Source organism: Calliphora vicina, chromosome 5 (assembly GCF_958450345.1).
Source record: "Calliphora vicina chromosome 5, idCalVici1.1, whole genome shotgun sequence".
NCBI lineage: Eukaryota > Metazoa > Arthropoda > Insecta > Diptera > Calliphoridae > Calliphora > Calliphora vicina.
The window spans coordinates 23,480,586-23,499,030 of record NC_088784.1 but is presented as its reverse complement, the minus strand read 5'-3'; the positions used below and the strand labels follow the sequence as shown (position 1 = coordinate 23,499,030).

Genomic DNA, 18,445 nt, shown 5'->3' with positions numbered 1-18,445 from the left:
TTACGCTTCGGTTTATTGTAATGGATCCATTTTTCATCGCAAGTAATGATTCGGTGCAAAAATTATTTTCTTTTATAGCGTTCAAGCATCAGGTCTCTCGGCTTCAATTCGTATGGTACCCAATTTCCCCGTTTTGAAATTGCTGTTTGAGTAGCTCCTAAAGATTTTTCAAACTCTTCATGAGTTTGACAACAATCTTCATAGAGTAATGCTTCCAAATCTTGGTCTTCAAACGTTTCGTTCAAAACATATGCCATCTATTGTAAATCCCGCATTTTTAAGTCATACCCTCCAATAATATTATTAATAAAGGGGTCTTTAACCAAGCGCTTCCTATCTTGAAATTTACATAAAACAACGTGTGTCAAGGACCGAGTGACTTTTTCGGAATATATTAGAGGCTCTTGGATCTCATAGAGATTGCTATCGTTCCAACTTCGATAATCATTCGTCCAGAAATGTGCCTCATCGATTTTTTGATGAAAATTAGGGTCAGTCTCCTTTTCATTTCCATTGCATTATTTTATCATTTGCACGTGTTGTTGAATGCTATATCCATCCATGGTGATTTGGCAAAACAAACTGAATAAATAACATTCAGTTCGACAGATTTAGCTTCAACAATATGGCCACTATCAACTGTCAAAGTTCGGAAGTCCCTATTGAAAGACTCTTTATAAGAATCGATATAATAGAATTAATACAAACTTGTAATTTAACCAATTTTCATCCCCTTTTAGTTCTAACAATGCCCTAGTTAATTTCTTCTTAGTGCTGGTTCACACATGTGAAGTTTACTTGCGCAAGTCTTGAGTATGTAGATGAGAGGATTGGAAAGATTATCTTTTTCTTCTTCTCTCTTCTGTAAACTCAAGTAACACACGCGTGCAGTTTATTTGCGAAATTCATGAGTTTGTAGATGAGAGAGGAGAGGAGATTGGAAAGATTTTTATCCTTTTCTTCTCTCTTCTATAAACTCAAGACCTGCTCAAGTAAATTTGACGATTGTGAATCATCAATTTTTAATTTCAGTTATAAAATAATTTCAGTTATAAAAAGATTATTAGGGAAACTTACCTAATTTATCATCAATGATATTCGTTGTAGTCGAATGTGTTTTACCCGCCGAATTGGGACTTTTTGAATCATCATCTCTTGAACTTCTGGTATCATGATCTGAGGTTGTACTATCGTTGCCCCGATAATTATTATTGTTATTATTATTACAATTAAGAGAAGTTTTACGATTATTCGAACTACTGCTGCTGTTGTTGTTATTATTGTTGTTACTGTTATTATTACTATTGTTGTTATTGCTGTGGCTATTATTGTGATTGTTGTTATTATGGAGAGTACGTAAATGCTCATGTTGTTGCTGCTGCTGATGCATGTGTAAAAGAGAGGCTTCTCTACTGCTGCGACTACGGCGCTTTTCCAACTGATGATGCTGGTTATGATGCGACTGATGCTGCTGCTGTTGCTGTTGTGCACTAATTATACCCGCCGTTTGTAATAATTTCGATGTTTTTGCTGAAAGATCCAAACGATCCACACTATCGAAACCATACCAACCGAGTAACTCATTCATTGTACTTTCAGCAAATTCCTAAAAAAAATAACAGAAAAAGAATTTATATTTATTGTATTAATCATGGGGTCTGTGTAAAAAAACATCTGTTTTTTTGTGGACAAATAATACCAGAATAAAAAAGTATTGAAATTTCAAGATTTTTTTTTTTTGTTGTATTGTGGTAATTTTTAGTACCAGGCATATGAAGAGGTGTCAATTTCATTGGATAGTTTTGGTTTTGGTGGCTAAAAGACTGGTTGGTTTGTTGGCTGTTTGTCTGGCAATGGTCATTTCATTAATAAACACTTTGTGTCTCTTTAATCAAGCGCTTCAACACTGCTCAAATACACATCAATACGTACAGTCAGAGTCTAAAGAAAGTGTACAACTTGTTTTTACATTTAAAACATTTTATTTACATATTAAAAAACTATTTGTTCTCCAGTTCTAGTATATTTAACAAAACATTTAATTGTTCTCTTGCAATATATAAACAAAAAACTAAACTAGTTCAACTGCAACAAAAACAGTAACAACAAAACCAAAAATACTCCATTTTTAACGCGTCAAAAGAAAGTGTACAGTTTAGGGAAATTAGAAGAAAAAACGTGTTTAGTATTTTATTTGACATCTTTTGGGTTTTAAAACAGTTTCAAGCCTCCTTGGCATTGTTTCTACCAATTTTGATGTCACCGATGTTGGGATGTTGAACCACTCTTCCTGCAGGATTTCGTGTAGAGAGTCATTGCTGGTAATATTTCATTTTCTGATCTGTCTGTCCAAATGCTACCACAGATGTTCAATGGAATTAATGTTCGGTGACTGTGGGGGTTGTTCCAGTTGTTTCGGTGTATGATACAACAACCATTCCTTAACAAGTTAAGAAGTATGCTTCGGATAGTTGTCCTGTTGGAAGATCCAGGTTCGCTCTAGATTTAATTTTCTAATGATGGGTTCCATATTTTCTATAAGAATGTTTAGGTAATCGGTTTTGCTTATCAAACTATCAATAAATGTGAGTTTTCCCATGCCACTTGCCCCCATACACCCCCACACCATCACCTAACCACCACCATGCTTTACGGTGGATATTACATTTTTTGGTCGAACTCTTGATTTTGGCTTCTCCAAATTTTACTCCTTTTTTTACTTCCGAAAATCTCAAACTTGCTTTCGTCCGTAAACAGCACATTATTCCAAAATAATTTTCTTGGTTTTTATACCTGTTTGCGAATTCGCGAAGTCGCTCTTTATTTCGTTTGGAAATGTGGGGTTATTCTCTCGGAACTCCACCATATAGAGCATTTGGGTGTAGCGCTCGGCGAACCGTACTGTTACTAACTCTCACTCCAGACGAATCTGTTAATTCTTCGCATAATTTTACTGCACTTACTGTGAATACTTTCTTCACTGCTCTCACAATCGATCGAATTTCAAGGTTGTTAAGGCGTTTTGGTGTTCCCGCACGTTGCTGATCTTCTAAAATTCAAAATTTTTTTGTTTGTCTATAATTTTTTTAACACTATTATGGCTTCTTCCTATTATGGAGGAGATTTCACGTGACGATTTGCCTTCATTTTTAAATTTTATGACTTACTTTCTTGTTTCAAATGCAGTTTGTTTTCCCATTTTGTTTTAAAGTTCTCGCGATCAAACAAGAAAAGCTACTATCTTAAAATCTCTTGAGACTAGCAGCAAGATCCACAAAAAATTATAATCTAGGCAAAAATAAAGAATAACAATATATTTTTTTATGTAGATAGAAAAATCTCATTGCAATTCTAAATGTGTACACTTTTTTCTGACGCGTTAAAAATGGAGTATTTTTGGTTTTGTTGTTACTGTTTTTGTTGTAGTTGAAATAGTTTAGTTTTTTGTTTATATATTGCAAGAGAACAATTAAGTGTTTTATTAAATATACTAGAACTGGAGAAAAAATTGTTTTTTAATATGTAAATAAAACGTTTTAAATGTAAAAACAAGTTGTACACTTTCTTTTGACGCTGACTGTACATATAACTCGATATTAAGTTTATTTGTGTTTTTTTTTCTGTTATAATCTTTATATGACAAAAACTTGATACCTTCTTTTAAATACAATTCGCAGATGCCAAATGTGAAAAACAAAACAAAATATAAATAAGAGACTGGTGTGAATTCACACTATTTATACGCTTCTTTCAAGCATTTATACTTGCACACATCACATTTAAATATTTATATATGTATCTATGTATACTACACTTGCATGCAGCATATTCAATTCAACTTATGTATTTAGCTTCGTACCACACAATGTTGCTTCAATACTCGTATGTTTGTTGGCAACAGTGAAGAGAAAAATTATAGCATTATAGCATCTCTAAACTTGAAACATAAGTTGATCATATTTGTGTAACACTCCCCTTAGACACGAAAGTATTTCAAATATTTTAAAGCAAAAAAATTTACTCATTGACAGTAAACATTCACCATTTATCTCCTTTCTAGAAGGAGAAGATAATACAGTTGATGTTAACTCTAATAGCGCCTACTATATACTAACTCCTCAGCAACTCACTGTTACTATTTATATATACAGTGTCATCTTCTAGTAGTTTCATGAATTATCTAACGGACACAACTAGAAAGTTCTATTTCCACAATGATCACCTAGAGCATTTAGCAGCTTTAACAGTTCTTGTTCTCCTACTTATTAAACAATGTTAATAACAGCGTGTTATCAACATTGTTGATAAGTAAATGTTTCTATTGATGTAAATGTTTATAAACATAATGAATGTTGCAAGCAGCCGTTACAGACCATATTGATAATGCAATTTTGTAACACTATTACGTAATCCGAATCATATTATATCCGAAACCGAAAGCTGCCGAAAACAGGACTCTTCAATACATTCCGATCTGAGTGACATGAAGGTATGATAATCATTCTAGATCATTGCATAAATCTTCCTTGGTTTTAGAAGTGGTAACAGAATTGTTCATCCAAAAAACTTAGACGAAAAGAACAAGGAGGACGACTAAATAAAGATTTGCAAAGAATAACAAATGCTTTTGGGTTATTGTTAGTCTCTTACGGCCATTTTCACAATGTACGATTATTTCATTTTAACCGGAAAATTAACTAACTGTCGGTTTGTTTAACGGGGACCATTTAACCAACGGTTACCGATTTACGTTTCACCATCATTTGATTACTTAACCAAAGCATTCAGTAGAAAGTATGGCAATAATGCATACATTTGTTTACGAAAAATAGTGTAATGAAAGATTGAAATATAAAAAATTGTCTAAAAGACGGCATAAAAAATAATAGTTTGTGTTTTCTTACGGCCATTTTCACAATGTACGATTATTTCATTTTAACCGGAAAATTAACTAACTGTCGGTTTGTTTAACGGGGACCATTTAACCAACGGTTACCGATTTACGTTTCACCATCATTTGATTACTTAACCAAAGCATTCAGTAGAAAGTATGGCAATAATGCATACATTTGTTTACGAAAAATAGTGTAATGAAAGATTGAAATATAAAAAATTTTCTAAAAGACGGCATAAAAAATAATAATTTGTGTTTTCTTAGTGGTATAATAAAAAAAAACGTATAAAACTCAAAAATATTAAGGTACCTAACTGTAAAATTTACAGAACAAACTGAACAACAATTACTGAAAACCAACAAGCAAAAGTGCACATTTGTTGTTTGGTTTGTAAGTGCAATATCCGGGTGGTATATGGATCACCCCGTGCAAAATTTACTTTTCTTCGCTTTACACTTTTAAAAATTATAAATATTACAAAAATATAAATGTTTTTCCATGTTCTTTTATTATATTTCTTACAATTAAGATGCTAACCGGCGAAATTTGTTCGGTTATATTTAACAACAACTTTGTTGTTAAATAGTGTCAATTAAGAATTAATCGTACATTGTGAAATTCAAATTAGCCTAACTTGCGGTTAAAGTTCACGTTAACTTTTAATCGTACATTGTGAGAATGACCGTTAGTGGTATAATAAAAAAAACGTATAAAACTCAAAAAAATTAAGGTACCTAACTGTAAAATTTACAGAACAAACTGAACAACAATTACTGAAAACCAACAAGCAAAAGTGCACATTTGTTGTTTGGTTTGTAAGTGCAATATCCGGGTGGTATATGGATCACCCCGTGCAAAATTTACTTTTCTTCGCTTTACACTTTTAAAAATTATAAATATTACAAAAATATAAATGTTTTTCCATGTTCTTTTATTATATTTCTTACAATTAAGATGCTAACCGGCGAAATTTGTTCGTTTATATTTAACAGCAACTTTGTTGTTAAATAGTGTCAATTGAGAATTAATCGTACATTGTGAAATTCAAATTAGCCTAACTTGCGGTTAAAGTTCACGTTAACTTTTAATCGTACATTGTGAGAATGGCCGTTATACGCGATACGGACTCAAAACACTATAAACAACGCAAATTTATTGTACTTTATTTCATATTTTTAGAAATCGTAAGTATATTTTAGCTTCAATCGTGATATATTTTAGCTTCAATCGTGATATATTATAGCTTCAATCATAGGTATATTTTAGCTTCAATCTTAAGTCTATTTTAGCTTCAATCATAGGTCTATTTTAGCTTCAATCATGATACATTTTAGCTTCAATCGTAGGTCTGTTTTAGCTTTAATCATAAGTATATTTTTACTTCAATCGTGATATAGTTTAGCTTCAATAGTATGTCTATTTTAGTTTCAATCGTTGGCATATTTTAGCTTCAATCTTAGGTCTATTTTAGCTTCAATCGTTGGTATATTTTAGCTTCAATCTTAGGTCTATTTTAGCTTCAATCATAGGTATATTTTAGCTTCAATCGTAGGTATATTTTAGCTTCAATCATAGGTATATTTTAGCTTCAATCGTGATATATTTTAGCTTCAATCGTAGGTCTATTTTAGCTTCAATCATAGGTATATTTTAGCTTCAATCGTGATATATTTTAGCTTCAATCTTAGGTCTATTTTAGCTTCAATCATAGGTATATTTTAGCTTCAATCGTGATATATTTTAGCTTCAATCGTAGGTCTGTTTTAGCTTCAATCATAAGTATATTTTTGCTTCAATCGTGATATAGTTTAGCTTCAATCGTTGGCATATTTTAGCTTCAATCGTATGTCTATTTTAGTTTCAATCGTTGGTATATTTTAGTTTCAATCGTGGTATATTTTAGTTTCAATCGTGATATATTTTAGCTTCACTCATAGGTATATTTTAGCATCAATCGTTGGTATATTTTAGCTTCAATCAAAGGTCTAGTTTATCTTCAATTATTGGTATATTTTAGTTTCACTCATGATATATTTTAGCTTCAATCGTTGGTATATTATAGCTTCAATCATAGCTTTATTTTAGCTTCAATCTTAGGTCAATTTTAGCTTCAATCGTTATATATTATAGCTTCAATCGTAGGTCTATTTTAGCTTCAATCGTGATATATTGTAGCTTCAATCATAGGTCTATTTTAGCTTCAATCTTAGGTCTATTTTAGCTGCATTCATAGGTATATTTTAGCTTCAATCGTGATATATATTAGCTTCAATCGTAGGTCTATTTTAGCTTCAATCATAGGTATATTTTAGCTTCAATCGTGATATATTTTAGCTTCAATCGTTGGTATATTTTAGCTTCAATCTTAGGTCTATTTTAGCTTCAATCATAGGTATATTTTAGCTTCAATCTTAGGTCTATTTTAGCTTCAATCATAGGTATATTTTAGCTTCAATCGTGATATATTGTAGCTTCAATCATAGGTCTATTTTAGCTTCAATCTTAGGTCTATTTAGGCAATCATAGGTATATTTCAGCTTCAATCGTGATATATATTAGCTTCAATAGTAGGTCTATTTTAGCTTCAATCGTGGTATATTTTAGCTTCAATCGTGATATATTTTAGCTTCAATCGTAGGTCTATTTTAGCTTCAATCATAGGTATATTTTAGCTTCAATCGTATGTCTATTTTAGCTTCAATCATAGGTATATTTTAGCTTTAATCGTGATATATTTTAGCTTCAATCATAGGTATATTTTACCTTCAATCGTATGTCTATTTTAGCTTCAATCTTAGGTCTATTTTAGTTTCAATCGTGTTATATTTTATCTTCAATCATAGGTATAGTTTAGCTTCAATCGTGATATAATTTAGCTTCAATCATAAGTCTATTTTAGCTATTTTTGTATCTATTTTAGCTTCAATCGTGATATATTTTAGCTTCAATCGTAGGTCCATTTGAGCTTCAATCTTAGGTCTATTTTAGCTTCAATTGTAAGTCTTTTATAGCTTCAATCGTAAGTCTATTAGAGCTTCAATCGTAGATCTATTTTAGCTTCAATTTTAAGTATTTTATAGCTTCAATCGTAAGTCTATTTTAGCTTTAATCGAAGAACTTTATATAGTAAAAAATTTGCTTTATTTGTAGGTCTTTATAAATCGATATTTTTGCTATTTATTCTTCAATCGTAACACTTTATATATTCATATGTGTTCTTCAATCGTAGGCCTACTTCAACTTTAATTTTAAGTTTTTATTATATCTTTAAATGTCTGCTTAAAACGTAGGTATATTAAGTAAGTAAGCTTAAACCGTAGAACTTTTTATAGTCATATTTTTGCATAAATCGTATGTCCATTTTAGCTTTAATCAATGGATTTTTCTAGTGACTTTTCTAGTCACATTTTTCCTTTAATCATAGTTCTGTATATAGTCATATTTTTGCTTTAATCCTAAGTATATTTTAGCTTTAATCGTAGGCTTTATATAGAGAAATGTTTGCTGCAATGGTAGGTCTTTATATGTTATATTTTTGCTTCAATCATAGGTCTATTAATTCCAATTGTAAGCGTAGTAAGGAACCAATAAAGGCACCATTTCTATTTGGTTCCCTTCCCTCTAGATCATGTAAACAAAGCATATAAATCAAAAATTTCTATGATTTTTTAATGAAAGAAAAGTCTTGTCTTTCATCTTTATAAAAACAATTATGTTTAATTAATCCTATTTCAAAAAACCTGCTATATAAACTGCTTCCACTGTTTGTTCAGTTGGTGACTGACACTCGTTTTTGCGCTTTTTTTATATTCGTGTTTTTTTTTCTTCTTCTTCTGAACTTTTTGTTTTGTATTTGTAGCCAAGTAAACATGAAATTGTTATTTTGTTTTAAAAATATCAAATAACATTTAAAGGTTCTTTTTACACATTACCAATGTTGGTCATATCAATACATCATCAATGTTTTGGAATTAATACCTGCAAACTCTGAAGACAACTTGAGTATGTATGAATGTAGTAGGAACGCTAAAGCGGTGAACATGAGCAATAAACAATAGAAAATAACAACAACAAAAAATGTAATTTAAATGAAAAATATGTTTTGAAATTAAATAATTAAAACAATACAAATCAATTATTAATTAGTTTAAAGGGAATGTATTAAACATTTTTGAATTAAAACAAAAATCTAATTAGAGAATTTGAAATTTATTTAAGGCTTGCCTTAACGGCTCTGAGTTGGTCTTTATATAGTCTTAGGTTAGCTTTAATTGTAGGGCTTTATATAATCCTAGTTTAGCTTTAATCGTAGGTATTTATAAAGTCTTAGTTTAGCTTCAATCGTAGGTCTTTATATAGTCTTAGTTTAGCTTTAATCTTAGGTCTATATATAGTCTTAGTTTAGCTTTATTCTGAGGTATTTATATAGTCTTATGCATTAAACACATTCAAGACAACAGGCTACACGACTACACGAACACAAATTCTGCTGGTTACAGTTGTAGTCGTGTGTCAGCTACTGAATTATTTTAAAGACGACAGCTACAATTAAGCAGCTGATTTATAATTCAGTGGTGCCACTTTAATAAAAAATAACCGTACAAAATTCCAAAGTAATTAAGATTAAAACAATTATTTTGAGTAAAAATATATATATGGTTATAATCAATTATGTACTTGTTATTAATTTATTTCAATATGGTTATCAGAAACTTCTCTTAATTAAGTAAAAAAATATATTTTTTTAAGCACTAATTTGATTTACATTTTTTTATTATATTAGCAACACTATTTCTGTTTTGTAGTTGACAAAAATAGAAATTAGCCTAATTCGGCTACATCGGCATGAGTAGTCGTGTGGGCGTGTAGCTGTGCTGTCGTTAAAATAATCGTCTCCATATAAACGTGTGCATTTTATTTTTGACAGATTGAAGTTGGTAGCCTGCTGTCTTGAATGTGTTTAATGCATTAGTTTAGCTTAATTCTGAGGCCTTTATATAGTTTTAGTTTAGCTTTAATCCTATAGTCTTAATTTAGCTTTAATCCTAGGTCTTTATATAGTCTAAGTTTAGCATTATTCTGAGGTATTTATAAAGTCTTAGTTTAGCTTCAATCGTAGGTCTTTATATAGTCTTAGTTTAGCTTTAATCTTAGGTCTTTATATAGTCTTAGTTAAGCTTTAATCTTAGGTCTTTATATAGTCTTAGTTTAGCTTTAATCTTAGGTCTTTATATAGTCTTAGTTTAGCTTTAATCGTAAGTCTTTACATTGTGTTAGTTAAGCTTTAATCTTAGGCCTTTATATACAGCCCAATTATGAATAAAAAATTCCGCGGGAGTTTGTTCCCCGGGAGTTTTTTCCCATTGAATTTGAACAGGAAAAATTAAAAAAGGGAAAAAACTCCCGGGGAATTTTTATTCATAATTGGGCTGATAGTCTTAGTTTAGCTTTAATCGTAGGTCTTCATATAGTCTTAGGTTAGCTTTATTCTGAGGTATTTATATAGTCTTAGTTAAGCTTTAAACTTAGGTCTTTATATAGTCTTAGTTTAGCTTAAATCGTAGGTCTTTATAAAGTCTTAGTTTAGCTTTAATCTTAGGTCTTTATATTGTCTTAGTTTAGCTTTAATCCTAGGTCTTTATATAGTCTTAGTTTAGCTTTATTCTGAGGTCTTTATATAATCTTAGTTTAGCTTTAATCGTATTTTAGAGAATTGAATCGTTTTTTTAGAGCTCTTCAAAATAAAACCTCAAACTTTTTGTACAACCCTCGCTTTATATATTTAGATTTTTATGCATCTGTATACAAATAATATGGCAAATTGATATCTAAACCTTTTTTTCTGCTGTTTGTTTTTATTGTTATTTCGTTTTATCCCCGACAGAAAAATCTATATTTTTTAAAACTTTTGTTGCGTTGTAATTGAAACCTTTGCTGCGAATAAACGACACACACACATACAAAGTAAGAAAACAAAGAATCAATTAATTAAAAAATTAAAATGATACTTTGTAAAAATAATAAAATAACGTATAAAAAATAACACAAGTAAGAAACGCTACATTGGGCAGTATCGAATCTTAGACAGCCACCAAAAAGTAAAGAACTATGCTAAAAAGTAGTTTGTTGCTATTGTGAATTAAACAGGTGATTGTTTATCAATAACTTTTTAACTAAAAAGTAAACTTAATTAACAAAAATATCTAATTTGAAAGTAAATTTGTTTAAAAATTTTAGTATTCAGTGATATTCTTTGAATTATTACAAATAAATTATAATAAAAAATGAACTTAAGCCTAATTAAAATTTACTTTCAAATTATATATATAAAGTTCGAATAATTACCAAAAATCTATAAAAAAAATATCTAATCAATAATAAATATAATCGCCACTATCGGAAATTTCCTATTGCAATATTCCCATGAACTTTTCATTCACAATAGTTGATTTTGTTCGTAACAGCTGTTTATTGTTTACACAAATCCATCTAAATATTTCATGAAAATTGATGAGCGAAGAATGGGAAAAGGAAACACATTTCATGTGAAATATTGATTGGCGATAGGAGTGAATGTTTTTGATTATTTCGTTTAAGTTCTCCCTGCTTTTTCCAGAAGTAATATCATCTGAAAGTTCAACGTCTAGATTTTCTAACCCTGTGTCTATACCTGATAAATTTGTGTCATGATTAACAAAATACAAAATTAACAGGTATTGCTTTCTTATGACAAAATTGTTAGAGCTTTTGCTCAGGCAATTTTGTCTTGACAACAAAACGTGATTTATTGACGTATAGACAGGGGCTAAGATCCCAAAATTTATAAACAATTTATGACAACTGTGACCCCAACATCAAAATGTTACCAACCAATTCACAATAACACTATATTCTCCATGGAGTCTATAAACTGATAAAAAATAGTCAGTCATATGACTAACACCTTTAATACCCACCAAATATACTATAGTTAGTTAGATATTCGCGCATTCATAGTGTAAACTAAAATGCTAACAATATGTAAAATAATATCAGTAGTAAATACTAAGTCTGACTTTTGGTAACAAATACAAAAGCTAAAAATAATTATTTATTTATTTAGTTTTTTTACTATCCAGCCAGCCAACAGCAAGCAAATGCTCGAAAGTAATAAATACGAGTGTATAATTTTTATGAGTTTAAGGCCTAGATGTGGGTTACCTTCTAAATTTACAGGTAATAATATGTTTTTTCGTTTGTTTTGTATTTATTTTATTTTTCTCCCCACCAAGATTTATGACTAGAGTAATTTAATATTATATTTTTTTTCTTACTTAAAGCTTTGACTTAAATACTTGATTTACGTTTCAGTTTTATTATTTTAATATGAAGATATAGATTTTCACTTAAAAACAAAAAAAAAAAACACAGAAAGAAATGAATACAATACGGAATATATACATATCTAGATAAATAAAGGATAAAGTTTATAAGATTTATGGTAGGAAATGGTGAACAAATTTAGCAGTAGAGATTTCGTAAAGATATTTGAATAAAAATTCATTAAATTTTGCAATTATAAAGAGATACACACAAGTGGTTATACATTTTTCAAATATTTTAGGCTATCAGTGCAAAAGTGGTGTAACCCCAAACTATTTATTTAGTGGTATATTCAACTTACGCCACTTTTGCTCATCTGCTTTTGAATACCAAAAGGTAGCTTAACCCAATTTTGTATTGATATTGGTAATGTAAGGACTGTATGTAATACCAGAATAGCAACCAAAAAAAATTGTGGGTTACACCACTTTTGCGCTGATGGGCTCATTTAACTAAAAGGTCAAAATCAAAGTTATAACCGCATCTAATAAAGCTTCCAACGTGATATAATTTTGAGAATGTATTTTGCAAAATACAATTCCACAAAGGTTTTCTATGGGATTTCAAAATAAAACTCAGAGGTTTGTATTTTTGGAGCTGAAATTTCCAAACTAGGGTATATTTTCCTCAGCGAATGGATATATATCATCGTTAAGACGCAAGAAAGCTATATTTGGCTGTGCCGAATCTTATATACCCTTCAGCAAAGTATACATTTAGATAAATATTAAAAATATTTTTTGGAGAAAAAAATTTTTGTGAACATTTTAAATTTTTAGATTTTATTTTAAAATATTTGTACAATATAAATTTATTCAAAGTATTGGCCATGGTTAGCTAAGACCTTTACCCATCATTCTGGCAACTTATGGATTATGGGGCAAAAGAACTGCTCATCTTTTGAGACCAAGAACGAATTAAACCAATTTTGGAAACTCTGTTCTGAAGTGAAGCGTATCGCAGAGAAAGAGTTCTGCATCGATCATCCATAAATAGTAGTCGGACGCGACAAGGTCTACACTATAAAGCGGATGAGACAAAACTTTCCAAACACTTCATTCTAAATGCATTTTAACAGGTATTGTAACATGTGGCGGAGCATTGTCATGATGGAATATTACTGTTTCATATCTGACCGCATATTCTGGGAGTTTTTCGGACAATGCTCGCTTCAAAAGTAGCAGTAGCCTTCGTTACAGGTTCCCTGTGATGGTCTGGTCAGATTTCAGCAGCCCATAATCACCGCTATCGCGAATCAATATTTCACATGAAATATGTTCCTTTTTCACCATTTTCGATCATGAACTTTGTTCATATGAACAAATTCCCAATGTCGTGAAATTTTTAGATGGGATTTTGTAAACAATAAACAGCTGTTACGAACAAAATCAACTATTGTGAATGAAAAGTTCATGGGCATATCACGATAGCAATTTTCCCTTCAAGGGAACACAAATTTCACATGTTTTTCACGATAGGGGTGACTATATAGGACCTTTTTGATCCCACCAAATACAAAGAATTACCTTAGCACCATGAATATTTGGCTTTGGTATCGATTCGCCTGATTGGCCGGGCATCACATACGATAGCTCATACTTCCGGTTATTGTAATGAATCCATTTTTCATCGCAAGTAATGATTCGGTGCTAAAATGTTTTTCTTTTATATCGTTTAAGCATAATTTCGGATCGTCTTTCAAGGTTTCTCGGCTTCAATTCGAATGGTTTCCAAATTCCCTGCTTTTGGATGAATCCTGCTGCTCGCAAACATTTTAAAATTCCAGCTTGAATAGCTCCCAATGATTTGTTGAGCTTTTGTTGAGTTTTACAAAAATCTTCATGGAGTAATGCCTCCAATTCTTGGTCTTCAAACTTGTATGGCTGACTTGGGCGATCTTTGTCTTCCGCTCAAACCATATCTATCACGTTGAAACCAATGGAACCCATTCACCATAAGCTTCGGCAAGCAATCGATGTGCTGCAGCATCACTTTTTTTCAAATTAAAAAAGTAAAGCAAAACTTCCCGCATATGACGGTTTGTTGGCAGAAAATTCAACATTACGCTCGCCACTCATAGTGAAGGGTAAAATAATATTTAAAACATCGAGTCGTAGTTTTTTTTTAATTATATCTCAGCCATTTGTGGACCGATTTTTCTGAATTTAAATAGCAACCCAATCGATACTAAAGCGGATATATTAATGTATAAATCATGGATGTAAGTAATTTGGGGGCTTCTGGAAATTGATTTCAACATACAGACGGATTGACTTCGCTATCTATATACTTAATGGAGTCGCAATTGAAAAATGTAGAAATTACAAAGGGTGAATGCTATAAAAATTTACATATATCCAATTCCCGTCTTAGTATATTTTATGATATAAATTGGACCCACACCACAATATTGCCACCGCAAAACTTGATTCTCTTATTTGTATACTCGGCTACTAGTCTCTTTCCCTTCGGCCTTCTTATAAATGTTCTTTCAGTATTGCCCGAAAAAAAAGAAGAAAAAATCGTCATTTTGAATTTTAAAAATCGGAAAATTAAAAAAGTCAAGATTTCTAACAGGAATTTTAAATTTCTATTTAAAAAGTGAATGAAAACATCACATTTATCAAAAAACATTTTTTAAAATTGAAGTCTATAAATAAGGGATCACTAAAATATAAAAGTAAAGCTCAATTTAATTATAATATAAGGTTTCATTCAGAAGTTTTTTTAATAAAACACATAAAATAGAATTTAATGTCTAAATCTTTATTATGACCCGAAAGAACAATCTCTGTCATTACTTTTTAAAGATAATTTCATTAAAATATAGCACCACGCTGTAGGTGTTCCATTCGGAAGGTAATATTGCCTGAGATTAAAGCATAAATTCAAGCTTGGCGGCTTCAATTGAATGGGGTAATATTCTGAATAAATTTTGTCAAAATAGAAAAAGTAGCTTTAGAATTTTCCCGTTTTATTTCAGTAATTTATTTACAAAAATTGATTTAACATCTCAAAATTTTAATTAACAAAATTCAAAATCTAAATATTGCTTTTCATATTCACCAACAAAATGAGAAAATTCTTTAATTATTTCATAAAATAGTACCGAAAGAAATAGTTCGAGAAAGAAATCGTCAAATTACTATTTTTGATACGAAAAATAGTCAAAATGACGATAAATCGTCAAATCTGGCAGCTATGATTGCCTTTTAAATAGTATTTGGATTCATTCGTAAAGACAACAGTAAGTATTCCATTTCTGTCTCGGCCGGTTTATAAATTGTTCTTTGGAAAATTTTATACGACCAGTAGTACGTTTGTTTTAGTAATACGATTTTTTCGCGGGACGATAGCAACCAAAATACCCAGCGGCTAACAGTTCGATAACCAATTTCCAATTTTAGATTACTGCTAACAAACCGTGAGGTGATTTTTGAGAATTTCTTACACTCTCTTGTCTTGGAGTAAGTCTTCCTTCCAAATGTTGAATTTGTACGCAATTGTCTTTTGATTTGTGAAACTTCTGATTCATTAATTGAATGTTTATCACAGATATTTAGTTTTATGCTTCAAACCAGCATTAAAATCATTTATTTTTTTTAACTTTCAACTCACATACAAGGTTGCTGCTAAAGCTTAAATGTAAGTTGTGTAATTTGTCTTTTTATCCTTTAAACATTAAATAATATTGATAACACTGTCTAATAATAGATGTCAAATAATGTTTGACAGCTCCATACCCCTTTGGATTTTTAGTTTTAATTAAATTTAAACATGCATTTCTGCATTTTGTTTTACTTCTCCTCTTGCTCTATTTGAGTATTTATATATCATCTCCTTTAATAATGTATTTACCAAGATAAATGAGTTTTCTTTGTAGTATCCCATCAGTTAAGCAAGTATTCAATAAATCTTGTAGGTAATTTGGGTCATTTGATACGTATTTACTCTTTGTAGTGCAGAGAGTAGTCATTTGGTTACTTTATACATCCCATGTAATCTATCAAGAAGGCAATTGTCACTTAAGTGTCTCCAAGTAATCCAGTGTGTAGTTAAAAGTTTATTTTATGCTGCACATACCTGTCGGATAACCCAAAATATATCAATTGGAGTTAGTGATCAGACATTAGTGACAATTATTGTCTCTAAGGGATACATTGACTACTTGCTTAACTGCTGGGTTGCGTCTTCTTCAATCTCGTCATCATTATCACACATATAATGTAGCCGGTATCTATATGTATTTGTCTGCCAAATGTATAGTAGTGTGATGGCTGGGTGTTGCAAATTGATACGCTTGTAGCTGCCACATTATCACTATCAACATCGGCTACATACAGACAGACCAACATCAAGTGAATTAAAATAATGTATTCTAGTAATTTATTAAAGAGGACTTGAATTAAGTTCAGTGTGGGGGAAAAATTCGCAAATTATTCCAGTATGGCAGTGTTTCGATTTATACTTTGTTTCCATACACATCTGGTAATCATGTGATAGTAATCATCTATGAAGATTGTTCTAAAACTCAACAAAGAGCTTGCAAAATCAGTGGGAACTACTCTATCAGCAATTTCAAAGCGTTTGCAAGCAGCAGGATTCATCCAAAAGCTTTTTATGTCTAAATTGTAAGATATTGACAACAATCAAGTCGATAAAAGTAAATTCCTCTTATAAATTTATTTATTTCAACTTAATTTCTTTCTTACGCCCTCATACTTTTATGCCTGTGGCTTTTTATGTTTTCAAAACCATTAAATACTTAAAAATAACCGAAATCCAGCTATACCCGTTCAAATAGAGATGTCTAACAGATGATTTTTTCCATTAAACTGTTTCTTCAAACAGCTGATGCATGCAAACATAAATAAAAAGGTAAACATTGCAATTAAATTATAATTTAGTGCCTTCCTTTTTAAACGCATTATAAATTAGTGCGTTTATTTCTATTTGTGTTAGTTTTTTCCAAACAACTGGTGATGAAAATTCACGCAGAATTTTAATTTTCCGCCATTTATGCAACAAAGTGTTGCCAACCAAAAATAGAATATTTTGACAGCTAACGGTTTGGGATTAGTAAAGAGCATTACACAAGAGAACAACGCGAATTGATAACATAGTTCTGTATGTGAAAATTGTTGTCGATAAAAGTAAATTCGTCTTATAAATTAATTTATTTCAACTTAATTTCTTTCTTACGCACGCCCTCTCTCATATTTTGATGCCTGTGGCTTTTTATGTTTTCAAAACTTAAAGTAACCGAAATCCAGCTATACCTGTTCAAATACAGATGTCTAACAGGTGATTTTTTTTATTAAGCTGTTTCTTCAAACAGCTGATGCATGTAAACATAAATAAAAAGGTAACCATTGCAATTAAATTATAATTTAGTGCGTTATATTATAATTTAATGCGTTCCTTTTTAAACGCATTATAAATTAGTGCGTTTATTTGTATTTGTGTTGGATTTTTCAAACAACTGGTGCATGCTAACATAAGTAAAGGGGTACATGAATAAAAAGGTACTTAAGCAAATAAGAAATCTATATATATAAAAGAGTATTGTTACTGACTGACTGATTCATCATCGCACAGCCCAAACGACTGAAGCTAGAATCATGAAATTTTAACTGTGGGTTCCTTCCTCCCCAAAACGATCCACTAAAAAGGGATTTTTGGAAATTCGAACGTTTAGGGGGTAAAAAAGAGTAAAAACGGGTAAATTCGGTAACCTTATATCTTCAAAACTAATAAAGATACAAACAAACTTAAAATTGCATGTTACTCCATTTAAAAAATAAGCTGACAGGTGTTTCGAAATTTGAACCTTTTAAGGGAGAAAACGGATAAAAACTGTATTATGGTACTTTTTTGGCACCCTATGTATCTTTTAAACCAATAAACATAGAAACAAATTTTAAATCGTATTCTTTACTTATCAAAAAATAAAAAAATATAAATTTTGGTACTTTTTGGAAATTCGAATCCTTAAGGGATAAAAATTGTGTTTATTTTTGGTACTTTTTCATAAAAATATGTTTTTCTATTATTCGACGAATATTTTATTATGAGCACCCACCACGGTACAGAAATTTATTTGAATAAAATTTTACCACTGCACATGGGGATAAAAAATGTACCAAAAAGGGGATAAAATCGCAAATTATTAAGCCAATTCTGATAAT

At 30.5% G+C, this 18,445-nt stretch overlaps 1 protein-coding gene across 1 annotated transcript in view; it reads right to left on the bottom strand.

The window, feature by feature from the left end:
* The window catches only part of Sobp (Sine oculis-binding protein), an 83,843-nt gene that overhangs the window by 6,947 nt on the left and 58,451 nt on the right, over nucleotides 1-18,445 (bottom strand). Inside the window, exon 3 of the mRNA XM_065511717.1 lies at nucleotides 1,078-1,606. Within this exon, the coding sequence (XP_065367789.1) occupies nucleotides 1,078-1,606 (529 nt within the window). The remainder of the gene's footprint in view (nucleotides 1-1,077; nucleotides 1,607-18,445) is intronic.